Here is a 24,712-nt window from a genome sequence, read left to right as displayed (position 1 = left end):
GTGGCCCCGCCCCTTCTGCCGTGGCCCCGCCCCTCCGCAGCGATGGCGGCGCCGCGCCCGGTCCTGGCTCCGCTCCCGTTGGAGCCGCCGCGGGTCCCGGAGATGATGGTGCGGGGCAGCAAGTTCATCCGCTGGGACGAGGTGAGCGGGGAACCGGACACCCCACACACCGCACCCCCGGGACCCCCCCACCGGGACACTACCGGGACACCCCAACCCCCCCCCCCGGGTCCCCCCCAAATCTCCCTCGATCCCCCCCCCCCCGAACCCCTCGAACCCCCCCGGACCCCCCAACATCCCCCTCCCCGACCCCCCCCGGGACCCTCCCGGAACAGCCCCCCCCCCCTCCCGCATCCCCCCCCCAAATCTCCCTCGATTCCCCCCCCGGGACCCCCCGGACCCCTCCAGGACCCCCCCAAATTTCCCCAACCCCACCTCAAAACCCTCAGAGGGGCCCCCAAACCAGAGCCCCCCCCCAAATCCCCCCCCACCCCCGAATCACCCCCAAACCCTCCCTGAAGCCTTAAAGACCCCCCCCCAAAGTCCCGTGTCCCCCCCCCGAGAGCCCCCAACCCCACCTCAAAACCCTCTAAGTGCACCCCAAAAGTTTTCATGGGGACCCAAAGCCCCCCCAAACCCAGCCGAGAGCCCCAGAACCCCCAAATTGCCCCCCAAAACTCACCTGAACCCCCTGAAATTGCCCCCCAAAATTCTTCAAATTTCCCCCAAATCCACCCGGAACCCCTCAAATTTCCCCCAACCCCCCCCCCAAAACCCCCCCATTTCCCACCCCCCCCCCCAAACTCTCCGAGGGCCCCCCCCAAACCCCTAAATAACCAAGTCACCCCCAAAACCACCCAGGGAACCCCGAGACACCCCAAATCCCCCCCAAACTAACCCAGACCCCCCCCAATTCTCCCCCCAACCCCCCCGCTGAGCCCCCCAACATCCTCCTGGCACCCCCCAACCCCCCCCGGCACCCCCAGCCCCCCCTGAATTGTTCCAAGCCCCCCCCAGCCCCCCAAAACCACCGCACAGCCCCCCCAATCCATCAAGGATCACCCCAATATTGAGACCCTCACCCCCTTTTCTCCCCCCCCCCAATTTTGCCCCCCCACCCCCCCCCCCCCCGTGACCCGTTTTCCAGACCTGTCACAAAACCGTCCCCGTTTTGGGGACAGAAAGTGGGAAATTGGGTCCTCCCACAGGGCATTTTTTTTTTCAGGGGGACCCCCCTCTAGCCCCCCCCAAATTTCACCCCAATTTTCCCTCCTTCAACAATGTGGAAGGGGGGGGGGGGCAGCCTGGGTCCCTTGGGGGGGGGTGGGGGACCTGGTACCCCCCCAAATTTAAGAGGTTCCCCCAAATTTAAGAGATTCCGTCCAATTTAAGGGGGGGACCCCCCATTTAGGGCATGGCCCCCCCATTTTTGCCTCTTGTCCCCCCCTTTTCCGGGGGGGTAAATGACTTTATGGGGGTCAAAGTCCCCAGGGAGGAGCTGCCCCACCCACGTCGTGACCCCAGGATTTTGGGGGGGGGGGGTGTCCCTGGGATATTTTTGGGGTCCCTGGGGGTTTTGGGGGTCCTTGCGAGTCCCTGGGTTGGTTTTGGGGGGGTTCCCTGGCTGGTTTTGGGGGTCTCTGGGGGGGCTCCTTTGGTAGATTTGGGGGGTTCCTGGGATATTTTGGGGTCTGTGGGGGTGTCTGTGTGGTTTTCGGGGTTCCCAAGGGGGATTTTGGGGTCTGGGGGGGGTTTGGGGGTCCCTGGGTGGTTTTGGGGGGCACATGGGAGGTGTTGGGGTCCTTGGAGGGGGGGGGGTGTCCCCCAGGTAATTTTGGGGTCCCTGGTGCAGGGAAACGGGGAGGGGGGGATTTGTGGGGAGGGATTGGGGGGTGCTGGGAGGGTTTTGGGGGGTCGTGGGGGGAATTGGGGGGTGCTCAGGGAGTTTTGGGGACACCCCCCCCAGGAACCGGCCACCCGCACCCTGGTGACGCTGCGCGTCGACCCCGACGGCTTCTTCCTCTACTGGACCGGCCCCAGCATGGTGAGGGGCACCCCAAAACCTGACACCCCCCTGAACCCCCAAATCCCCCCCCAAAACCCCCTGACCTCCCCATATTCCCCCCCCAGTCACCCCAGAATCCCTCCTAGGGACCCCAATAGAGCCCCCCAACCCCCCCCCCAAATCCTGGTGCCCCCCCAAATTCCCCCCGGGCCCATGTAGGGATCCCCAATTCCCCACGGACCTTTGGGGGATCCCAGCCCCCCCCAACCCCCCCTCGAGACCCCCCAAATCCCCCCAGTGCCCCCCCAAACCCCCCCCGGGACCACCCAGGCCCCCCCAAATTGCCTTCAAGACCCCCCCAAATCCATCCAGGACTCCTTGGCCCCCCCAAATCCCCCCCCCAAGATCCCCAAAATATCCCCTGTGACCCCCAAATCCCCCAGAGAGCCCCCCCAGGGTCCCCAACCCCCCTCCCCCACCCCCGGACCCCCCAAATTGCCCCAGGCGCGCGCCCCCCCCCCCCCGGAAGCCTTCGGCCTCCTCCCGCCTTTATCAGCCCGGACGCCCGGGGGGGGGATGGGGGGGGTAGGGGTGGTCCTTCGCCCCTCCCCCCCCCGGGGTGCGCTTTCCCACGCCCCTCCCCCCCCAGCTCCTTCCGGAAATGTCCCCTCCCCCCCCCCGCCCCTCCCCCGCTGCGGAAACGGCCCCGGACGCCTGGGTCTATGGGGGGGAGGGGGGGCACCCCCTGACCCTTTTGGGGGGGAGGGGCACCCCCAATCCCTGGGTCCCTTTGGGGGGGGAGGGGTCCCCCTGGGGGGGAGGGGCACCCCCTGATGTTTTGGAGGGGGGGAGGGATCCCTGGGGGGGGAGGGGCACCTCCTGACCCTTTTGGGGGGGGGAGGGGCAGCCCTGACCCTTTTGGGGAGGGGGAGCAGCCCTGACCCTTTTTGGGGGGGAGGGATCCCTGGGGGGGGGAGGGGTAGCCCTGACCCTTTGGGGGGGGAGGGATCCCTGGGGGGGGAGGGGCAGCCCTGACCCTTTTTTGGGGGGGAGGGGCAGCCCTGACCCTTTGGGGGGGGAGGGATCCCGGGGGGGAGGGGCAGCCCTGACCCTTTTTTGGGGGGGAGGGATCCCTGGGGGGGGAGGGGCAGCCCTGACCCTTTTTTGGGGGGGAGGGATCCCTGGGGGGGGAGGGGCAGCCCTGACCCTTTTTTGGGGGTCTCCCCGCAGGAAGTTGACCTGCTGGACATCAGCGTCATCCGTGACACGCGCACGGGGCGCTACGCCCGGGTGCCCAAGGTGAGGCGGGGGGGGACACACACGCGCACCGGGAGACCCTACAATAACAAACTGGGGGGGGGGACACACACGGACCCTGCGGGATTCTGGGAGACCCTACAATAACAAACCCCAGCTTGGGGGGGGGGGGGCGGGGGGAGCCCGTAGGGTGGTGGGAAATCCTACGTAAACACGGGAGACCCTACAATAACAAACCAGAGTGGGGGGTCCCGCGGGACCCTGGGAGACCCTGCGTAAACACGGGAGACCCTACAATAACAAACTGGAGGGGAGGGGTCCCACAGGGCCCTGGGAGACCCTGCGTAAACACGGGAGACCCTACAATAACAAACTGGAGGGGAGGGGTCCCGCGGGACCCTGGGAGACCCTGCGTAAACACGGGAGACCCTACAATAACAAACTGGAGGGGAGGGGTCCCACAGGGCCCTGGGAGACCCTGCGTAAACACGGGAGACCCTACAATAACAAACTGGAGGGGAGGGGTCCCACAGGGCCCTGGGAGACCCTGCGTAAACACGGGAGACCCTACAATAACAAACCAGAGTGGGGGGTCCCGCGGGACCCTGGGAGACCCTGCGTAAACACAGGAGACCCTACAATAACAAACTGGAATGGGGGGTTGTGGAGGACCCTGGGAGACCCTGCGTAAACACAGGAGACCCTACAATAACAAACCAGAGTGGGGGGTCCCACAGGGCCCTGGGAGACCCTGCGTAAACACGGGAGACCCTACAATAACACACTGGAGGGGAGGGGTCCCACAGGACCCTGGGAGACCCTGCGTAAACACGGGAGACCCTACAATAACAAACCAGAGTGGGGGGTCCCGCGGGACCCTGGGAGACCCTACGTAAACACGGGAGACCCTACAATAACAAACCAGAGTGGGGGGTCCCACAGGGCCCTGGGAGACCCTACGTAAACACGGGAGACCCTACAATAACAAACTGGAGGGGAGGGGTCCCGCGGGACCCTGGGAGACCCTGCGTAAACACGGGAGACCCTACAATAACAACTGGGGGAGGGCACGCTGTAAAACGGGGGGGGACATCTCGGAGACCCTACAATAACAACCAGGGGGGAGGTGCTGGGGAGATCTTGTTTTGGGGTGCTGGGGGGGGTGGGTGCTCCTTCTGGGGGTGCTGGGTGCCCTTTTTAGGGGTGCTGAGTGCCCCTTTTTAGGGGTGCCGTGGGTGCTGGGTGCCCCTTTTGGGGGTGCTGTGGGTGCTGGGTGCCCTTTTAGGGGTGCTGGGTGCCCCTTTTGGGGGTGCCGTGGGTGCTGGGTGCCCCTTTTGGGGGTGCTGGGTGCCCCTTGAGGTGCTGGGTGCCCTTTTTAGGGGTGCTGAGTGCCCCTTTTTAGGGGTGCTGTGGGTGCTGGGTGCCCTTTTAGGGGTGCTGGGTGCCCCTTTTGGGGGTGCTGGGTGCCCCTTGGGGTGCTGGGTGCCCCTTTTGGGGGTGCTGTGGGTGCTGGGTGCCCTTTTAGGGGTGCTGGGTGCCCCTTTTGGGGGTGCTGGGTGCCCCTTGGGGTGCTGGGTGCCCCTTTTGGGGGTGCTGTGGGTGCTGGGTGCCCTTTTAGGGGTGCTGGGTGCCCCTTTTGGGGGTGCTGTGGGTGCTGGGTGCCCCTTTTGGGGGTGCTGGGTGTCCCTTTTTTGGGGGTGCGGGTGCCCCTTGGGGTGCTGCCTGTGTATTTTGGGGTGCCGGGCGCTCCACAGCGAGTTATTTGGGGGATGGGGGGGGGGGGGTTTGCTGGGTGCTCCCGGGGGGGGGGGGGGGGAGCAGAGCAGGGGCACCCATGGGTGCTGCCCGCGCAGGACCCCCGGACGCGGGAGGTGCTGGGTTTTGGGGACCCCGGGGGACACCCCCAGGAGCGGCTGCTCACCGTGGTGCACGGCCCCGACATGGTCAACGTGGCTTTTCTCAACTTCGTGGCCGTCCAGGACGACGTCGCCAAGGTGGCACCCATGGGTGCTGGGGGGGGGCGGGACTTGGGGGGCCCTTTTGGGGAGCTGGGGGAGCCCCTGTTGGGGGGGGGTGGGGGGTGGCGGCTGGGTGGGTTTTGGGTGGGGGGGACTCTGGGGGGGGTTGGGGGGCTCTGGGTGCCCACTTGAGGGTTCCTGGGGGTGTTGGGGGGGGCTCTGGGTGCTTTTTTTGGGGTGCAGGGGGGCTGTGGGTGCCACTATTGGGGTCTCTTGGTGGGTTTTGGGGGTCCCTGGGAGCTTTGGGGGGGTCCTTGGGGGTGTTGGGGGGGCTCAGGGTGCCCTTTTTGGGGTGCAGGGGGGCTGTGGGTGCCACTATTGGGGTCTCTTGGTGGGTTTTGGGGGTCCCTGGGAGCTTTGGGGGGGTCCTTGGGGGTTTTGGGGGGTCCCCGGGCGTGTTGAGGGGGCTCAGGGTGCCCTTTTTGGGGTGCAGGGGGGCTGTGGGTGCCACTATTGGGGTCTCTTGGTGGGTTTTGGGGGTCCCTGGGAGTTTTGGGGGGTCCTTGGGGGTTTTGGGGGGTCCCCGGGGGTCTTGGGGGGCTCAGGGTGCCCTTTTTGGGGGGCTGGGGGAGCCCCTATTGGGGGTCGTGGGAGTTTTGGGGGGTCCCCGGGGGGTTTTGGGGGGTCCCCGGGTGCCTATTTTTGGGGTGCTGGGGGGGGGGTTGTGGAGTTTCTGGGGGGTCCCTGGGAAATCTGAGGCTCTTTGGGGGGGGGGGGGGGTGCGTCCCCCTGGGCTGGATTTTGGGGGTGCTGAGGGCACCCCGGTGGTTTTTGGGGGGCTCCCCCCCCCCCAGGTGTGGACGGACGAGCTGTTCAAGCTGGCGACCAACATCCTGGCGCGCAACGCCTCCCGCAACACCTTCCTGCGCAAAGCGTGCGTCCCCCAAAACCCCCCCCGCACCCCAAAACCCCCCCCGCACCCCAAAACCACCCCCGCACCCCAAAACCCCCCTTTGCCCCCCCCAAACCCCCCTTTGCCCCCCCCAAAACTACCCCACGGTCCCTCCAAACGCCTCCTGTGCCCCCAACCCCACCCCCTGGCCCCCCCGATATCCTCCCCCCCCCCACCCCAAAACCTTCCTGGGGTCCCCCCAAAACCTCCCCACATCTTTCGGGGTGCCCCCCCCTAAAAAAAAAAAGTGGGGTGTCGGGGGCTCCCCTCAACCCCGCGTTCCACCCCCCCCCAGGTACACGAAGCTGAAGCTGCAGGTGAACCAGGACGGGCGAATCCCCGTGAAAAAGTGAGTGACCCCCCCAAAAATTTGGGGGTTCCCCCCCTAAAATAGGTCCCTCAAATTTGGGGGACCCCCCCGCAGAATACCCCATATTGCACCCCAAAATTTGGGGTATACCCCCCCCGCCATTTCAGCCTCACCCCGTTCTTGGCATTCCTTTGCTGTTTTGGGGCTCCCCCCAGTTTTTGGGGGTTCCCCCAGTTTTTGGGGGAGCCCTTTTTGGGACCCTCTGAAGTTTTGGGGTGCCCCCCCTTAAAACTTTGGGGTTCCCCCCCCAGCATCCTGAAGATGTTCTCGGCCGACAAGAAGCGGGTGGAGACGGCGCTGGAGTCCTGCGGCCTCAGCTGCAACCGGGTACGGCTCCCCCCCCCCCCCAAAAAATTAGGGGGTCCCCCAAATTTTTTGGGGGGCTCTGAACTTCCCCTGGCGCCTCCCCCCCCCCAGGGTCCCCCCAAAAGTCCCGTCATCCTCATGTTGTGCCCCTCTCCCCCCCATTTCAGGGTCCCCCCCTGAATTATTGAGCCTCTGAGGGTTTTGGGGGGGCTCCCTGGGACCCCCTAAAATTCTTGGGGTGCCCCCCCACCCTTCGGTGCCCCCCGAAACCCTCCGTGTCCCATCCCCCCCCCCAAATCTTTATTGGGGTTCCCCAAGATCCTTCCAAAATTATTGAGGTCCCCCAATGCCCTCACGGAGGTTTTGGGGTGCCCCAGTGGCATTTGGGGGGGTCCGCTGCCCCCCCAACCCTCAGTGTACCCCAATTTCCCCAACTTTAGGGTCCCCCCATAATTTCGTGTCGTCCCCCCCCCCCAAATTTCAACTTCCCCTTTATTTCCGTCCCCGTTTTATTTTGGGGGTCACTTTTCGGGGCGCCGACACAATTTTCGGGGTGCAGCCGCTATTTTGGGGGGGGGGGTTCAGCCACCATTTTTTGGGGGTTCAGCCACCGTTTTTTGGGGCGCAGCCGCCATTTTCCGGGGGGTGCTGCCACCGCGTCAACTCCGTGGGTCCCACCGAGATTTTTGGGGGCCTCCGAAGTGGTTTTGGGGGAGACTTGAGGGGCTGGGGGGGGGGGGGGTGTGGTGTGTGGAGATTGTTGGGGGCCCCCCCTTAAATTTTTGGGGTGCCCCCAGAGCGAGGCGATCCCCCCTGAGGAGTTCACCCTCGACACCTTCAGGCGGTTCCTGAGCAAGCTCTGCCTGCGCCCCGACATCGACAAGATCCTCCTCGAGATGTGAGTCACCCCCCCCAAAAATCCTCCTCGTTTTGGGGGTGCAGGGCGGCGTGAGGGCGAGGGGAAGGGTTTTGGGGTGCCCTGAGGGTTTTGGGGTGCCCCTGACCCCCCGATTTAGTTATGGGGAGCCCCCAGGAGCAGGTTGGGGTCCCACAGGGCTGGTTGCCACCATGAGTTCCTTGCGGATTTTGGGGTGCTCCCTTGAATCGTTGGGTTCTGCTGAAGGTTTTGGGGTTCCCTTGGGTGTTGTGGGTGCCCTGAGGGTTTTGGGGTGCCCTGAGGGTTTTGGGGTGCCCCTGACACCCCCATTGTGGGTTTGGAGATGGTTGGGGTCCCACAGGGCTGGTTGCCACCATGAGTTCCTTGCGGATTTTGGGGTGCTCCCTTGAATCGTTGGGTTCTGCTGAAGATTTTGGGGTTCGCTTGGGTGTTATGGGTGCCCTGAGGGTTTTGGGGTGCCCCTGACACCCCCGTTGTGGGTTTGGAGATGGTTGGGGTCCCACAGGGCTGGTTGCCACCATGACCTCACTCCCTTATACCGTTGGGTTCTGCTGAAGGTTTTGGGGTTCCCTTGGGTGTTATGGGTGCCCTGAGGGTTTTGGGGTGCCCTGAGGGTTTTGGGGTGCCCCTGACCCCCCGATTTAGTTATGGGGAGCCCCCAGGAGCAGGTTGGGGTCCCACAGGGCTGGTTGCCACCATGAGTTCCTTGCAGATTTTGGGGTGCTCCCTTGAATCGTTGGGTTCTGCTGAAGGTTTTGGGGTTCCTTTGGGTGTTACGGGTTCCCTGAAAGTTTTGGGGTGCCCCTGACCCCCCCATATTTTTTTTTTTCTTCGTTAGCGGGGCGGCGGGAAAACCTTACGTCAGCCTGGAGCAGCTGCGGGAGTTCGTGAACACGCGGCAGCGCGACCCCCGCCTCAACGAGGTCCTTTTCCCCCCGCTGAGCCCCGAGCAGACCCGGCAGCTCATCGAGCGCTACGAACCCAACCAGCAGTTCCGCGAGAGGGGTCGGTGGCGGTTTTTTGGGGGGGTCCTGGAGAGGGGGGGGTGTGTGGGGGGGTGTTTGGATATTGGGGTGTCGTCCCCCACCACCCCAAAAATGTGATTTTTTTTTTTTTTGGAAGGTTCTTGAGGGGGTTTCAAGAGCTTGGAGGTCTTGGAGGAGCTGGGAAGGGGTTGAGGGGGGCTCCGAGAAGGTTTTGGGGGGGCTTCTTGGGTTGGAAGGAGGTTTTGGGGGGGTTCCTGGGGGTTTTGGGGGGTTCCTGGGGGTTTTGGGGGGGCTCCTGGGCGTTTTGGGGGGGTCTTGGGAGCTTTGGAGAGGGTTAGGGGGAATTTTGGGGAGTTCCCTGGGGGGGTCTTGAAGGTTTTGGTGGGTCCTAGAGGTCTTGGGGGGGGGTGGGGGGTGGCTGTTGGGGGTTTTGGGGGGCTGGCTGAGGATTTTGGGGGGTCCTGGAGGTGTTGAGTGGTTTGGGGGTGGCCAGGATGGGTTTTGGGGGGGTCCCAAAGGGGTTTTGGGGGGGTCCCGAGGGGATTTGGGTGCCTTGAAGTAGAGTTTGGGGGGACCTGGAAGGGGGTTTTTGGGGGTCTTGAAGGTTTGGGGGTGTCCTGTGGGGCTGGAAGAGGGTTTGGGGGGGCCCTGGGGGTTTGGGGGGGCCCTGGGGGTTTGGGGGGCTGCTGGGGGGTTTGGGGGGGTCCTGGGGGTTTGGGGGGCCCCTGGGGGGCTCAGGGGAGTTGGGGGGGTTTGAGGGGCTCCTTGGTTGAAGAAAGGTTTGGGGGGGGCTGGAAGAGGATTTTGGGGGGACCCTGAGGGTTTGGGGGGACCCTGAGGGTTTTGGGGGGGTCTTGGGGGGCTTTGGGGGACCCCGTGGGTCTGAGGGGGGGGTGCCCAGGGTGAGATATGGGGGGGGGGGCTGTTTTTTGGGGTGGTGGCATCTCCTTGACATACTGCGAACCATCAGATTTTGGGGGGCCAGGGGGGGATTTTTTTGGGGGGGAGGTGGTAGTTTTGGGGTGGGGGTGACCCCCAAAATCCCCCCCCCCAGACCAGATGTCGATGGAGGGGTTCGGCCAGTTCCTGGGGGGGGAGGAGAACAGCATCGTGCCCCCCGAAACCCTGCGCCTGCACCAGGACATGACCCAGCCGCTCCCCAGCTACTTCATCAACTCCTCCCACAACACCTACCTCACCGGTACCCCGAAACCCCCCTGCACCCCAAAACCCGGGGGGGGGGGGCACCCACCTCCCCTGCACCCCAAAAACCTGCGGGGGGGTGGAACCTGCCTTCCCTGAACCCCCAAAAGCTGGGGGGGGGGTAGGGTGGTACTGACCTCCTCTGTACCCCAAAAAATGGGGGGGGTGTCAGCCCTGTACCCCAAAAACTTGGGGGGGAGTTGTCACCCTGTACCCCCCAAAAATGGGGGGATTTGTCAGCCCTGTACCCCAAAAACTTGGGGGGAGTTGTCACCCTGTACCCCCCAAAAATGGGGGGATTTGTCAGCCCTGTACCCCAAAAACTTGGGGAGGGAGCAAATGGGGGACTGGGGGGGGTCCCTGTGGTCTTGGGGGGGTCCCTGTGGTTTTGGGGGGTCCCTGGTTTGGGGGGTGTCCCTGGTGTTTTGGGGGAGTCCTGGGGTCTTGGGGGGGGTCCCTGGGGTTTTGGGGGGGGGGGGTCCCCGCTTTTAGAGCAGAGCCCCTTGGGTTATAGGGCGCTCCCCGGCTTTGGCGATTTTCGGGGTGTCTCCGGAGCACTGGGAGGTGCCTGGGGGGTTCCCTGGGGGTGCAGGGGGGTGGTACCAGTTTTGGGGTGCCCCCCTGACCCCCCCTCTTTGCTCCCCCCCCCCCCCAGCGGGGCAGCTGACCGGGGCGTCCTCGGTGGAGATGTACCGGCAGGTCCTGCTCAGCGGCTGCCGCTGCATCGAGCTCGACTGCTGGAAGGGCCGCCCGCCCGAGGAGGAGCCCTTCATCACCCACGGCTTCACCATGACCACCGAGATCCCCTTCAAGGTGCACCCCAAAATCTGGGGGGGACCCCAAAACCCCCCTGAGCCCCCCAAACCCCCTCTGAGCCCCCCGAAACTGCCCCAGCCCCGCGGCACCCACCCGGGTCTGTCAGCCCTTCGTCACCCACGGCTTCACCGTGACCACCGAGATCCCCTTTGAGGTGCACCCCAAAATCTGGGGGGACCCCAAAACACCTCAGAGCCCCCCAAACCCCTCCTGAGCCCCCCAAAACTGCCCCAGCCCTGCAGCACCCACCCCGACCCTGCAGCACCCACCCAGGTCCGTCAGCCCTTCGTCACCCACGGCTTCGCTGTGACCACTGAGATCCCCTTTGAGGTGCACCCCAAAATCTGGGGGGGACCCCAAAACACCTCAGAGCCCCCCAAACTCCTCTGAGCCCCCCAAAACTGCCCCAGCCCCCCAAAACCACCCAAAGTCCCCCCCAATCCCCCCCAGCCCCTGCAGCACCTGCAATGGGCCCCTCTGAGCACCCAGGACTCAACACCCCCCCTAAAAAACCCTGGGGGTCCCCCCAAATCCCCTCCTGGGCCTGCACAGCCCCTTTAGGGGGGTCCCGGGTTTTGGGGTGCCCCCCCCGAACCCCCTTTTCCTACCCCGCAGGAGGTGATCGAGGCCATCGCCGAAAGCGCCTTCAAGACGTCGCCGTACCCCGTTATTCTCTCCTTCGAGAACCACGTGGATTCGTGAGTCCCCCCAAATCCCCTGGGGTCCCCCCAAAACCGCTGGGGTCCCCCCAATTCTCCAGGGTCCCCCCAAAACCCCTGGGGTCCCCCCAAACCTCCAGGGTCCCCCCAGAACCTCCTGGGGTGCCCTCAAATCTCCAGAGTTGCCCCCCAGAACCCCTTAGGGGCCCCCCACAAACCCTCCAAGGTCCCCCCCCAAACCCTCCAGGGTCCCCCCAAATCTCCAGAATCCCCCCCAGATCTCCAGGGGCACCCCAAAACCCTCTGGGATCCCCCCAAGTCCCCTGGGGTCCCCCCCAAACCTCCAGGATTCCCCACTCCTTGAGCTCTCTCCAGCTCCCATGGGGAAGATTTTGGGGGACACTTCCCCCCACCCCCCCAGGGGGTCCCTAAAAATCTTGTGGAGTCCCCCAAAATCCCTGGGGTACCCCCAAATCCCTCAGGACCCCCCCCCCCACTTCCCCCTGGGTCCCCCCTGAACCCCCAAAACCAGCCATGTGCAAGCAGGAGGCGGGGGGGTGCCTCAATGGGAAGGGTAACACCCCCAAACCCCTTTTTTTCACCCCAAAATTGGGGTGGGGGGGTTTGGGGGGGCCCGTGAGTTTGGGGTACCCCCCCAGCACCCCAATATTCCGCCCCCCAGGGCCAAGCAGCAGGCGAAGATGGCCGAGTACTGCCGCAGCATTTTTGGGGACGCGCTGCTCATCGACCCCCTGGAGAAGTACCCCGTCAGTTTGGGGGGGCACAGGGGGGGTTGGGGGGGCTAATGGGGGTCCAGGGGGTGGTTTGGGGGTGCAGGAAGGGGTTTGGGGGGGCAAAGGGTGGGTTTGGGGGGGGCTGATGGGGAGTTTGGGGGTGCAGGGGGGATTTGGGGGGCAAAGGGTCTGGGTTTGGGGGTGTGTGTGGGGTTTTGGGGGTCAGGAAGTGTGTGTGGGGGGGTCTGTGAGAATTTTGGGGTTCCCCCCCGTGAATTTTCGGGGTTCCCCCCCTGTATTTTTTGGGGTGCGGCAGCTGGAGCCGGGGGTGCCCCTGCCCAGCCCCCAGGACCTGCTGGGCCGGATCCTGGTGAAGAACAAGAAGCGTCACCCCAGGGGGACCCCCGGCCCCCCCGGCCTGCGCCCCAAAACACCCGGCACCAGCGACACCGGTACCCCAAAAACCTCCCCCCCAAAAAAACCCCCACAGCACCCCAAAACCTCATCCTAAACCTCCAACCCTCGTCCGAAACCCCAAAACCTCCCCCTGTACCCTAAAACGTTCCCCCTGCACCCCAAAAGCTCCCCCTGTACCCCCAAATCCTCAGCTACCCCTGGCACCCCCTAAAACACCTCCTGCACCCCAAAAACCTCTCCCTGCACCCCCAAATCCACAGGGGAGCCCCCCCCCAAACCCTTCTGCCCCCCCAAACCTCTTCTCCGGCCCCCACAAACTTTGGGGTCCCCGCTCACAGCCCTGCTCCCCCACAGGCCCCCCCCTCACGGAGCACCCCGAAACTGGGGTCCCCCCAGTCCCCAATGGGGAGGAGAAGGGGCCCAAGCTGGGTGAACCCCGAAAATCCATCGGTGAGTTTAGGGGTGCTGGGGGGGGTTGATTTGGGGGTGCTGGAGGGATTTGGGGGGGCTGGGGGGGACTTAGGGGTCCCAGGGGCAGGTTTTAGGGGAGAATTCGGGGTTGCTGGGGCCATTCGGGGGTGCTAGGGGGATATTGGGGGGGTGCGGGGGTCCCCCAAATCTCACCTACCCCCCCCCCCAGACCGTGAGGCTGAGAGCGAGGAGGAGGAGGAGGAAGAGCTGCCGGAGATGAAGAAGCCGACGACGGATGAGGTGGGTGATTTTGGGGGGGCCCTAAGTGGGTTTGGGGGGACCCTGGGGGGGTTTGGGGGGACCATGAGGGGCTTTTTGGGGAGTTCCTGGGGCTTTTGGGGGACCCCAAGGGGGAGGGTTGGAGGTTACCCCAGGGAGGGTTGAGGGGACCCCAGAGGTTTGGGGGGGAGCCAGGGAGTTTGGGGGGACCCCAGAGGTTTTGGGGGGACCTGGGAGGGTGTAAGAGGATTTGGGGGGACCCCAGGGCAGTTTGGGGGGGACCCCCCCGAGACATTTAGGGGGACTTGGGCGGGTTTGGGGGGAACCCTGGGAGGTTTTTGGGACACGGGAGACCCCGGGTTGGGGGGTTGAGGGACCCCAGGAGGTTTTTGGGGGGTATTGGGGTGCCCCCGGGTGATTTTGGGGTGCCCCCGGGTGATTTTGGGGTGCAGGGCACGGCCAGCAGCGAGGTGACAGCCACGGAGGAGATGTCCACCCTGGTCAACTACATCGAGCCCGTCAAGTTCAAGTCCTTCCAGGCCGCCAGCAGTCAGTGGGGTTTTGGGGGGGCTGGGGGGTCCTGGGGGGCTCTAGAGGGGGTTTGGGGGGGTCCTGGGGAGGTTTGGGGGGTCCTGGGGGGGATTTCAGGGGTTTTGGGGGGGCCCTGGGGGAGTTTGGGGGGTGCAGAGGGGTTTTGGGGGGTCTTGGGTGGCCTAGGCGGTGTTTGGGGGGGTCCTAGGGGGAATTTCAGGAGTTTTGGGGGGGGGCCTGGGGGGGATTTGAGGGGGGTTGGGAGGATTTTGGGGGACCTTGAGGGGTTTTGGGGGGCCCTAGGGAGGATTTCAGGGGGTTTGGGGGGCTCTGGGGGGGGGATTTGGGGGTCCCTTGGGGGTTTTGGGTTCCCTGGCTGATTTTTGGGGTGCTGGGGGTCCCCAGAACGCAACAAGGCTTTCGAGATGTCGTCCTTTGTGGAGACGAAGGGGCTGGAGCAGCTCACCAAGAGCCCCCTCGAGTTCGTGGAGTATCCGCCAGCCGGGAAAAGGGGGGGCTGGAATTTGGGGGACCCCCCCCGGGATGTGGGGGGGAAATGGGGGGCAGGAGGGGGGGGAGTTGGGGGGTTTGGGGGGCTGTTTGGGGACACAGGGGGTTGGTTTTGGGGTGCCAGTGGCGGGGTATTAGTTTTGGGGCGCATTCTGGGGCGCACAGCTGGGTTTTGGGGGTGCGGGGGGGTAGAGGGGGCTGTTGGGGGGCAGAAGCGGGTTTTGGGGTGCCGTGGGGCAGCCATGGGGCAGGTTGGAGGGCAGTGGGGCAGCCACAGGGCGCGTTGGGCTGTATGGAAGTGGCATGGGGGCGGTGTGGGGCAGCCGTGGGGCAGCCGTGGGTCGCGTGGCCCTTGACGCTCAGGTACAACAAGCGCCAGCTGAGCCGCGTCTACCCCAAGGGAACCCGCGTCGATTCCTCCAACTTCCAGCCCCAACTCTTCTGGAACGCCGGCTGCCACATGGCCGCCCTCAACTTCCAGACCCTCGGTCAGACCCACGGCGCGACCCACGGCGCGACCCACGGCGCGGTGTCCCATCCCCCCGCTAACCCGCGGCACGGCCCCGTTGCGCGGTCCAGAACGCGAGGCACCGTGGCCATCGGCTCGTGGCACAGATCCAGAGTGCGGTCCAGCCCCATAGCGTGACCCATAGCACAGCCCTGACCCATAGCGTGGCTCATAGCGAGGCCCAGCCCCACAGCGTGACCCATAGTGCGGTCCATAGCGCAACCCATGGTGCAGCAGACCCATAGCGTGACCCACCACGTGGCCCCGACCCATAGCACAGCCCCACAGTGGGGTTCCCCCTGCACCCCACAGCTGTCCTCAGCACCCTACTCTGACTCCTAGGGGCTGCCCCATGGCTCTGCCCCACAGACGTGTTAATGCAGCCGAACCTGGGGCTGTTCGAGTACAACGCGCCTGATCCCCATCACGGCTCTGTCCCCCTCCCCTGCCCCACGGCCCTGCCCCACGGCTCTGCCCCACAGACGTGCCGATGCAGCTGAACCTGGGGCTGTTCGAGTACAACGCTCGCTGCGGGCTCCTGCTCAAACCTGAGTTCATGCGACGTCGTGACAAAACCTTCGACCCCTTCGCCGAGGACCTGGTGGACGGGATCGTCGCCAACACCCTGCGGGTGCAGGTGGGACCCCCCAAAACTGACCCCCACAGCACCCCAAAATGGCTTGGGGGGGGTGGGGGTGTCCTGCACCCCCCTAAATGGTTCAAGGGGGGGTGGGGACCCCCAAAATTGCCCTGAGGGGGTCCCCAGAGCCCCCCAAAATATCCCCAGGGGGGTTGGTGGGGTCCCCACAGAGTGAGGGGACCCCTCCCTAGAGGTGGGTCCCCCGAATTCTCAGGGCATGGGCAGGTTTGGGGGTGCTGGGGGGGTAGAGGGTGCTGGGGGGGGGGTTAGGGGTGCTGGGGGCATTGAGGGTGCTGAGGGGAGGTTTGGGGGTGTCAGGTTGATTTCGGGGTCCCTCCCGCCAGGTGATCTCGGGGCAGTTCCTGTCGGAGCGCCGCGGGGGGGTTTACGTGGAGGTCGATGTCTTCGGGCTGCCGGTGGACACACGGCGCCGGTTCCGTACCCGGCCATGCCAGGGGAACCCCTTCAACCCCGTCTGGGACGAGGAGCCCTTTCTCTTCCACAAGGTGCCGAACTGGGGGGCACTGGGAGGGGACTGGGGGGCACTGGGAGGAACTAGGGGGCACTGGGAGGGGATTTGGGGGGCACGGGGAGGGATTGGGAGGGGATTTGGGGCACTGGGAGGGACGGGGGGGCACTGGGAGGGGATTAGGGGGGACTAGGGGGGACTGGGAGGGGGCTGGGGGGCACTGGGAGGAACTGGGGGGCACTGGGAGGGGATTTGGGGGCACTGGGAGGGACTGGGGTGCACTGGGAGCACTGGTTCCCCCCAGGTGGTGCTGCCGTCCTTGGCCTCCCTGCGCGTGGCCGCCTACGAGGAGGGGGGGCGGTTCCTGGGACACCGCGTCCTGCCTGTGGCCGCCCTGCGCTCGGGTGAGGGGGGGCCCCATGGCGGGTGGGGGGTTCCTGGGGGGGGGTCCCCATGGCAGGTGGGGGGTTCCCAGGGGGTCTGGGGGGGTCCCCGTGGTGGGTGGGGGGTTCCCGCGGGGGTCGGGCCTACTCACAGTGCCATGGTAACGAGGCCTGGAGGCTCGAGGCCTACCCACAGTGCCCTTCACTCTGCCTGTTACTATGGTAACAGTGGTCCGGGCCTACCCACAGTGCCCTTCACTCAGCCTGTTACTATGGTAACAGCGGTCCGGGCCTACCCATAGTGCCCTGCGCCAGGCTTGTTACACAGTAACTGGGGACTAGGTATACCCACAATTCCCTGCGCTCCGCCTGTTACCATGGCAACAGAGGTCTGGGCCTACCCACAATGCCTTGCACCAAGCCTGTGACATGGTAACAGGGGACTAAGCCTACCCACAATGCCCTGCAACAGACTGTTACCATAGCAACAGAGATCCAGGCCTACCCACAATGCCCTGCGCCCAGCCTGTTATCATACCAACAGCACCCATGGCCTACCCACAATGCCCTTCACCAAGCCTGTTACCGCAGCAACAGAGGACTAGGCCTACCCACAATGCCCTTTGCCAAGCCTGTTACTATGGCAACAGAGGTCCGGGCCTACCCACAATGCCCCGCAGGCCCCATCGCCATGGCAACAGCAGTGGGCGGGGCAGCCGGCCTTTCCTCAGGGGCAGGTTTTGGGGTGCAGCAGCCCTTGTGTGCGGGGGGGGGGGGGTGTCCCCAATTCCTGCCCCCGCCCCAAGCCTCCATCTTGTGTGCCCCTGCCCAGGTTACCACTACGTCTGCCTGCGCAACGAGAGCAACCAGCCGCTCTGCCTGCCCGCCCTCCTGCTCCACACCGAGGCCTGTGACTACGTCCCCCATGGCCACCAGGGTACACCCCAAAATCCCTGGGGTACCCCAAAACCCTGGGAGACACCCTCCCCCAAAACCCTGGGAGACACATCCCCCCCCCCAAGACCCAGGGAGGGAGCAGCAGCCCCAGGGTGTGTTTATGAGGGTGTGACCCCCATTTTGAGGAGTGCCCTCCCACTCTTTTGGGGAGTCCTCCTTTTTGGAGGTCCCCTCTCTCTTTTTAGGGGTCCCTTGTGCTTTTTGGGGGGGGTTCCCTGAAGTTGGGAGGGGGTCCCCAAATGTTTGGGGGGGACAACACCCCCAGAGCTCGGGGCTGAGTGGGGATTGGAGAAGCTCCAGCACCCATTTTGTGACGGTTTGACCCATTTTCTGAGGTCCCCCCTCTTTTTTGGGGATCCTCTGTGGTTTTGGGGGGGGCAGTGCTTTGGGTGGGGGGCACCCCAAAAGTTTTGAGGGGGGAAGAGCACCCCAGTGTTGGATCAGGGCAGCCCCAGAACCCCTTTGAGAGGATTCATCCATTTTCAGGGGTCCCCTCCACTCTTTTTTGGGGGTCCCTTGTGCTTTTTGAGGGGTCGCCCACTTTTGGGGTGGCCCCATTTGTGGGATACCCCCCCATTTGTGGGGTACCCCCTTTTTTTGCCACTTTTGGGGTGCCCATATTGGGAGTGTCCCTCACTTATGGGGTCCCCTCATTGTTTGGGGGGGGTGTCTCTCTTTTTTGAGGTGTCCTTTCTTTTGGGGTCCCCCCACTTTTGAGTATTCCTCATTTTTGGGGTGCCCCCCACTTTCGGGATCCCCTTTTTTTGGATGGGTCCCCCAATTTTTATTTGGGGGGGTGCGTGTGTCAGATTGACCACTGTCAAGTGGTATATCTCTTTTCTTGGGGCGTTTTGGTTCTGGGGGGGGGCTCTCCTTTTTTGGGGGGACCCTTCCCTTGAATTTTGGGGGGGTCTCTTTTCCCTCCTCACCCCCAAGTTTTGGGGTTCCCCCCCCAGATTACGCCGAAGCTTTGATCAACCCCATCAAACACGTCAGCTTGATGGACCAGCGCGCCCGCCGGCTGGCCGCCCTCATGGGGGACGGCGAGGTGGGGGGGGGGGGTGTTTGGGGGTACCCCGAGGGTTTTGGGGGGCCCTGGGGGGGAATTTGGGGGATCCTGGAGGGGGGTTGGGGGTTTTGGGGGGGTTCTGGAGGGGTTTTGGGGGGCTGTGGTGGATTTGGGGGGGGACTCTTGGAGGAGGTTGAGGTGGGTTTGGCATGGCTGGGGGGGAGCTAGAGAATTTTGGGGGGTCCTGGGGGATTTGGGGGGACCCTGAGGATTTTAGGGGGGTCTGGGGGGTTGGGGGGGTGTCTGTGGTCGATTTGGGGGGGCCCTTGGGGGAGATTAAAGCGGTTTTGGGTGGGCTGAATGGGGGCGGGGGGAGGATTTTGGGGTGTCCTGGAGGATTTTGGGGGGGTGGGGGGGTTTTGGGGTGTCATGTAATTTGGGGGGAGCCCTGAACCCCATTTTTCCTCCTCAGGAGAACCCCGAAAAACCCCGCGACAATCCGGGGGGGGCACGAGGGGACGCGGCTGCCGATCCCCCCCCAGAACCCCGGCCCCCCCCGACTCCCGGGGTGCCCCCCCCAGGTCCCCCCCCCGTCTCCAGCCCAGGTAAAAGGGATGGGGGGGGGTGTCCCCCAAAATCTGGGGGTGCTAAAGGGGAGGTCCCCCAAAATCGGGGGGGCTAAAATTGGGGGATCCCCCCAACCTTCATGGGCCCCCCCCTTATTTTATCTCTTCCCCCTGCCAGGGCAGAGGGATGACCTCATCGCCAGCGTCCTCACAGGTAAGATTTGGGGGGGGAGGGCCCTCGTTTTGGGGGGCCCTCCTTGATTTGGGGGTCCCCCAAATTCTCGTACCCCCTTGAGAAGTTTTGGGGCCTCCCCGAACCCCAAAATTCCCCCTGAACCCCCCAATTCTCCCTATTTACTGCCATGGAGCAACGTAGGGCTCCCAAGAGAGACATGAGGTGCTCTGGGAGGGCTGTAACCCCCATTTTCGGGTCATGGGGGGTCCCCTAAACTCTTGTACCCCCTCAGAGGAATTTTGGGGACCCCCTGAACCCTCAAATCCCCTATGAACCCCAAAATCCCCCCAAACCCCGAAATTCTCCCCATTTACTGCCATGGAGCAACATAGAGCATCCAATGAGAGACAAGGTGCCCTGGGAGGGCTGTAACCCCCATTTTCGGACTCGGGGGGGGGTCCCCAAAACTTTTGTATCCCCCTGAGGAATTTTGGGGACCCCCCTGAACCCCGAAATTTCCCCCCCCCCAAGAGGTTTCCCCGCAGTCGGTGGAGGAGCTGCGGCAGCACAAGGCGTACGTGAAGCTGTTGAAGCGCCAATACCGAGAGCTGAAGGAACTCCGGAAAAAACACGTCAAGAAACTGGTGGCCCTGCACAAGCGGCTGACGGCCAGGTGGGACCCCAAAATCCGGCACCCCAAAACCCAGACACCCCCCCCAGCACCCCAAAAATCTTCCCTGGGTTCCCCCCACCCCCAAAAATAATCAACACCCCCCACACACACACCCCGCAGATCTAAAGCTGCCCCGGCTCAAAGCTGGGGGAAGCGGCGAAAAGAGGGTTTGTACCTAAAAAAGGGGCACCCCGAAAAGTGGGGTCACCCTAGGATCAACCCTGGGGGGTCCCCCAAAATGCTGAGGCACCCCAAAATTCCAGGGGGACCCCAAAATGATGCTGGGCTCCCCCCAAAATGGCGTTGCCGCCCTCCCCCCCCAAAGTGCCCCCCACTCTCGCCGTGTATAGGAGTGGAGCTCCGAAAAGGGGGCACCCCCAAAAAAAAGGGGCACCCCCAAAAAAAAGGGGCACCCCCAAAACCATGGTATCACCCCCAAAACAATCGTGCCCCCCTCAAAATATTGGGGGACCCCCAAATCTTCCCACAGGAGCAGGCGGGACCCCCAAACTGGGTGCCCCAGCACCTGCAAAGTGAACTGTGCCCCCACGGTTACAGTAGGGCCCCCCAAAATCAACCCGAGGGGACCCCAAAATTAATCCGGGGACCCTAAAATCAACCGAGGGGACCCCAAAATTAACCCAGGGGACCCTAAAATCAACTGAGGGGACCCCAAAAACAACCCAACGGACCCCAAAATTAAACCAGGGGACCCTAAAATCAACCGAGAGGACCCCAAAATTAACCTGAGGGACCCCAAAAACAACCCAGGGGTCCCCAAATCAACCCAGGGGTCCCCAAATCAACCCACAGGACCCCAAAACCAACCCGAGGGGACCCCAAAATTAAGCCAGGGGACCCCAAAATCCTGGGAAGCAGCATCCAAATCACCACACCCACAAGTAGGGGGGGTCCCCAAAACCCCCCCCCGCCCCAAACCCTCCTCCGACACCGCCCCCCCCCCCAGGTTTGGGGGGGCTGAGGGGGACCCCAGAAGTGGGGGGTGAACCCTGATTTGGGGGTGTCCGTCCCCCCCAACAGCGCCAGCAAGTCGGCGGAGGGCGGGGGGCAGCGGGCGGCGCTGCGGGGGCTGCTGCAGCTGCGGGAGGAGCAGCACCACGCCGAGCACGGGCGCAAGCGGGAGCACCTGCGGCAGGTACACTGGGCATACTGGGAGCACTGGGAGGGACTGGGGGGGACTGGGAGCAGGGGGCTGAGCGGGGCTGCAGCTGCGGCAGGTACACTGGGCATACTGGGAGCACTGGGAGGGACTGGGAGGGACTGGGAGCAGTGGGGAGGGCGGGGGCCAAGCGGGGCTGCAGCTGCGGCAGGTACACTGGGCATACTGGGAGCACTGGGAGGGACTGGGAGGGACTGGGAGCAGGGGGCTGAGCGGGGCTGCAGCTGCGGCAGGTACACTGGGCATACTGGGAGCACTGGGAGGGACTGGGAGGGACTGGGAGCAGGGGGCTGAGCAGGGCTGCAGCTGCGGCAGGTACACTGGGCATACTGGGAGCACTGGGAGGGACTGGGAGGGACTGGGAGCAGGGGGCTGAGCGGGGCTGCAGCTGCGGCAGGTACACTGGGCATACTGGGAGCACTGGGAGGGACTGGGGGGGACTGGGAGCAGTGGGGAGGGTGGGGGCCAAGCGGGGCTGCAGCTGCGGCAGGTACACTGGGCATACTGGGAGCACTGGGAGGGACTGGGAGCAGTGGGAGGGGCTGTACTGGTCCGTACTGGGGCGGTGCACTATACTGGTGCTTACTGGTCCGTACTGGGGTATTACTGACCCAGCAGTAGAGAGATCTGTAGTGGCTCATACTGGTGTGTACTGGTCTATACTGGTCTGTGCTGGGGTGTGTGCAGCTCCATCAGCCTCGAGAGCCATACTGGTGCTTACTGGTGTATACTGGTGTATTGAAAACCCATCAGTAAGAGGGACTGTACTGGTGCATACTGGTCTGTACTGGGGAAGGTGCACAGCCCCAGCAGCTGGGAGGTCCGTACTGGTCCGTACTGGTCTGTACTGGTCCTTACTGGTTCATACTGGTGGCAGGCCCAGCAGCGGCTGCGTGAGGTGGCGCTGGAGGCTCAGGCCACCCAGCTCAAGCGCCTGCGCCAGACCAGTGAGAGGTGGGTGCTGGGGGCACTGGGAGGGACTGGGAGGGGATCCCATGGGTGCTGGGGGCACTGGGAGAGACTGGGAGGGGGTCCCATGGGTGGGTGGGTGCCCTGGGTGCTATGGGTGCTGGGGGGGGGTTTCCGTGGGTTCTGTGGGTGCCGTGGGTGCCGTGGGTCCCGTGGGTGCTGCGGGTGCCCCAGGGCAGTGGGTGCCGTGGGTGCTGCGGGTTCTGTGGGTGCTGTGGGTCCCGTGGGTGGGTGCCATGGGTGCTGCGGGTGCCCCAGGGCGGCAGGTGCCGTGGGTGGGTCCCGTGGGTCCCGTGGGTGCTGTGGGTGCTGTGGGTTCTGTGGGTGCCATGGGTCCCGTGGGTGCTGTGGGTGCCGTGGGTGGGTGCTGTGGGTGCTGCGGGTTCTGTGGGTGCTGCGGGTGCCCCAGGGTGGCAGGTGCCGTGGGTGGGTGCTGTGGGTCCCGTGGGTGCCGTGGGTCCTGTGGGTGGGTGCCGTGGGTCCCGTGGGTGCTGCGGGTGCCCCAGGGCGGCGGGTGCCGCAGGGAGAAGAAGGAGCTGCAGAAGATCCTGGACCGGAAACGCCACAACAGCATCACGGAGGCGCGGGGGCGGCGCCAGGGCGGGTACGGGGGGGGGGGCACCCATGGGTGCTGGGAGGGGGGGGTCTGGGTGCTGGGGGGCACCCGTGGGTGCTGGGGGAGCCAAGGGGGTTCTGGGAGGGGGGGCTGTAGGGGAGGGAGGAGGGTGCTGGGGGAGGGGGTGTCAGCTTTTGGGGGGTCCGTGGGGTTGGGGGGGGTCTGGGTGCTGGGGGGCACCCATGGGTGCTATGGGGGGGGTGTCTGGGCATTGGGGGGGGGGCTGTAGGGGAGGGAGGAGAGTGCTGCGGGGGGGGGGGGGGTGTCAGCTTTTGGGGGGTCCGTGGGTGCTGGGGGGGGGTCCATGGGTGCTGGGGGGGGTCTGGGTGCTGGGGGGCACCCATGGGTGCTATGGGGGGTGTGTGTGGGCATTGGGGGGGGGCTGTAGGGGAGGGAGGAGGGTGCTGGGGGGAGGGGGGGCAGTTTTTGGGGTGTCCCTGGGGGGGGGACGATGGCACCTTTTTGGGGGGGTCCCCAGGGGGGGTCCTGGGGGTGCTGAGCCCCCCCTAAACTGGGTGCCCCCCCCACCCAAGGGAGCTGACGGAGATCAACCGGCGCCACATCAACGAGTCGGTCACCTCCATCCGCAGGGTGAGCCCCAAAAGTGAGGGGGGGCACCCCAAAACCCCCTGGGCCCCCCCCCAGCCCCCTCAACCCCCCCCCCCCTTTCTGGGGTGCTCCATCATTTTGGGGTCCCCTTTCATTTTGGGGGGGGTATCCCCCTAATTGGAAGGGGGGGGCATTTTTTTGGGGTGCCCCCCCTCACTTTTGGGGATCCCCCCCCCCCCCCCGCAGCTGGAGGAGGCGCAGAAGCGGCGGCAGGAGAAGCTGCTGGAGGGATATCGGGGGGTCCTGGAGCAGATCCAGGAGGAGGAACCCCGGGTATGGGGGGGGACCCCAAAATTTTGGGGGGGTCTGGGGGGGGCAGCAGGGCTGAGCTGGGGGTTTCGGGGTACTCTGAGGGGGTTGGGGGGGGCGCCTGGGGGTGGTCAAGGGCGATTTGGGGGTGATCTGGGGGGATTTGGGGGTTCCTGGGGGGGTGCTCAGGGGAATTTGGGGGGGCCCAGGGGAATTTGGGGTGCTGGGGGGATTTTGGGGTGCCGGGGGGGGAATTTTGGGTGCCCTGGGGTCACCCAAGGGGCTTTGGGGGTACCCTGGGTCCAGGGGGGAATTTTTGGGGTCCTGGGGGGGGATTGGGGTGCCCTGGGGTCACCAAGGGGATTTGGGGGTACCCTGCGGTCCGGGTGGGGGGTTTTGGGGTGCCCCGGGGGGGTTTTGGGGTGCCCCCCCCCCTTTCCCCACCCCACAGGGGCTCCCTGCAGCCTCTGGGTGTCCTGGGGGGGGGAAGATGACTTTTGGGGGGCTGTGTGAGGAGTTTGGGGGGTCCCAGGGGCAGGCTGTGAACTTTGGGGTCCTCGGGGGGGTGTGAGGAGTTTTGGGGTCCCCCCCTGACCCCCCCAATTCCCCTCCCCCCCCCCAAGCTGGCGCAGGAGCTGGAGCAGGGCCGGGAGCTGGAGCTGCGGGCGCTGCCCCAAGAAGTGGGGCGCTTCCTGCAGGCCCAGGGGGGGGGAAACGGGGGGACCCCCCCCCCTCCGCACCCCCAAACCCCCCCCCGCACCCCCACCCCCCCCGGGGACACCACCGTGCTGTGACGTGGGGGGGGACCCCAAAAAACACCCACACTCCCCCCCCCAATTTGATGGTGCCTTGGGATGGGGGGACGGGACACACCTTCAGGTTTGGGGGGGCCCTCGGAGATTTGGGGGGGCCCCTTGGGGATGGGGGGGCCCTTGGAGATGGAGGGGGCTCCCTAAAATTTGGGGACCCCCCCCTTGGAAATTGGAGGCCCCTTAGAGATTGGAGGGGGCTCCCTAAAATTGGGACCCCCCCTTTTAGATTGAGGGGGGGGCTTTGACATTTTGGGGTCCCCCCTTGAGATGTTGGGGTCCCCTTGAGATTTGGGGTCCCCCCCTTGAGATTTGGGGGGGGCTTTTGTGCCTTTTAGGGGTGTGTCCCCCCCAATTTGGAGACACCCTGCGTCATTTTGGGGGGGGGGTTCTCCAGGTTTTGGGGGGGGCCCCCACCCTCCCGAGCACCCCGAAATATTCAGGGGCACCTCCAGTTTTCATTCCGGGGGGGCTCTTTGCACCCCACTTCAGAGACCACTAACGGGGGGGGGGGAGATGATGTCACCCCCCCCCAACCTCACACTCCACCCCCCCAATTTTGGGGTCCCTCCCCCCACCATGGGGCCCCCCCAAAAAATTTGGGGTAC

General features: G+C 64.8%; 1 protein-coding gene across 3 annotated transcripts; it reads left to right on the top strand.

Moving 5' to 3' along the window:
* Positions 1 to 30: 30 nt before the first annotated feature.
* Positions 31 to 24,375, top strand: PLCB3 (phospholipase C beta 3). 3 transcript variants are annotated; one of them, XM_054808351.1, is made up of 33 exons: positions 31 to 141; positions 1,967 to 2,044; positions 3,236 to 3,304; positions 5,116 to 5,256; positions 6,075 to 6,154; positions 6,468 to 6,521; positions 6,794 to 6,869; positions 7,646 to 7,746; positions 8,585 to 8,751; positions 9,787 to 9,933; positions 10,591 to 10,748; positions 11,367 to 11,449; positions 12,093 to 12,177; positions 12,461 to 12,596; positions 12,916 to 13,011; positions 13,202 to 13,272; positions 13,704 to 13,800; positions 14,188 to 14,272; positions 14,656 to 14,780; positions 15,283 to 15,437; positions 15,785 to 15,946; positions 16,214 to 16,313; positions 17,125 to 17,229; positions 18,206 to 18,297; positions 18,731 to 18,863; positions 19,003 to 19,038; positions 19,531 to 19,672; positions 20,714 to 20,828; positions 21,730 to 21,806; positions 22,345 to 22,425; positions 22,971 to 23,028; positions 23,233 to 23,319; positions 23,919 to 24,375. In XM_054808351.1, exons 1-33 carry the CDS (start codon positions 43 to 45, stop codon positions 24,087 to 24,089), a joined length of 3,462 nt encoding a protein of 1,153 aa, XP_054664326.1. In that variant the 5' UTR covers positions 31 to 42; the 3' UTR covers positions 24,090 to 24,375. The 3 variants fall into 3 exon arrangements, 2 of the variants coding, with proteins under 2 accessions (XP_054664326.1, XP_054664327.1); XR_008574522.1 differs by lacking the exon at positions 23,919 to 24,375 and having other exon boundaries at positions 22,352 to 22,425; positions 23,233 to 23,314; XM_054808352.1 differs by lacking the exons at positions 12,461 to 12,596; positions 12,916 to 13,011 and having other exon boundaries at positions 7,690 to 7,746.
* The last annotated feature ends 337 nt before the right edge of the window (positions 24,376 to 24,712 follow it).

The sequence above is a fragment of the Grus americana genome, chromosome 35 (genome assembly GCF_028858705.1).
Source record: "Grus americana isolate bGruAme1 chromosome 35, bGruAme1.mat, whole genome shotgun sequence".
In the NCBI taxonomy this organism is placed as follows: domain Eukaryota; kingdom Metazoa; phylum Chordata; class Aves; order Gruiformes; family Gruidae; genus Grus; species Grus americana.
This window is presented reverse-complemented; position numbering and strand designations above follow the sequence as displayed.

Coding starts and splice junctions, on each gene's coding strand:
- PLCB3 (XM_054808351.1), top strand. CDS start 43: ATGGCGGCGCCGCGCCCGGTCCTGGCTCCGCTCCCGTTGGAGCCGCCG. Junction 15,947..16,213: donor AGCCCTTTCTCTTCCACAAG/GTGCCGAACTGG, acceptor GGTTCCCCCCAG/GTGGTGCTGCCGTCCTTGGC. Junction 17,230..18,205: donor CGTCCCCCATGGCCACCAGG/GTACACCCCAAA, acceptor TTCCCCCCCCAG/ATTACGCCGAAGCTTTGATC.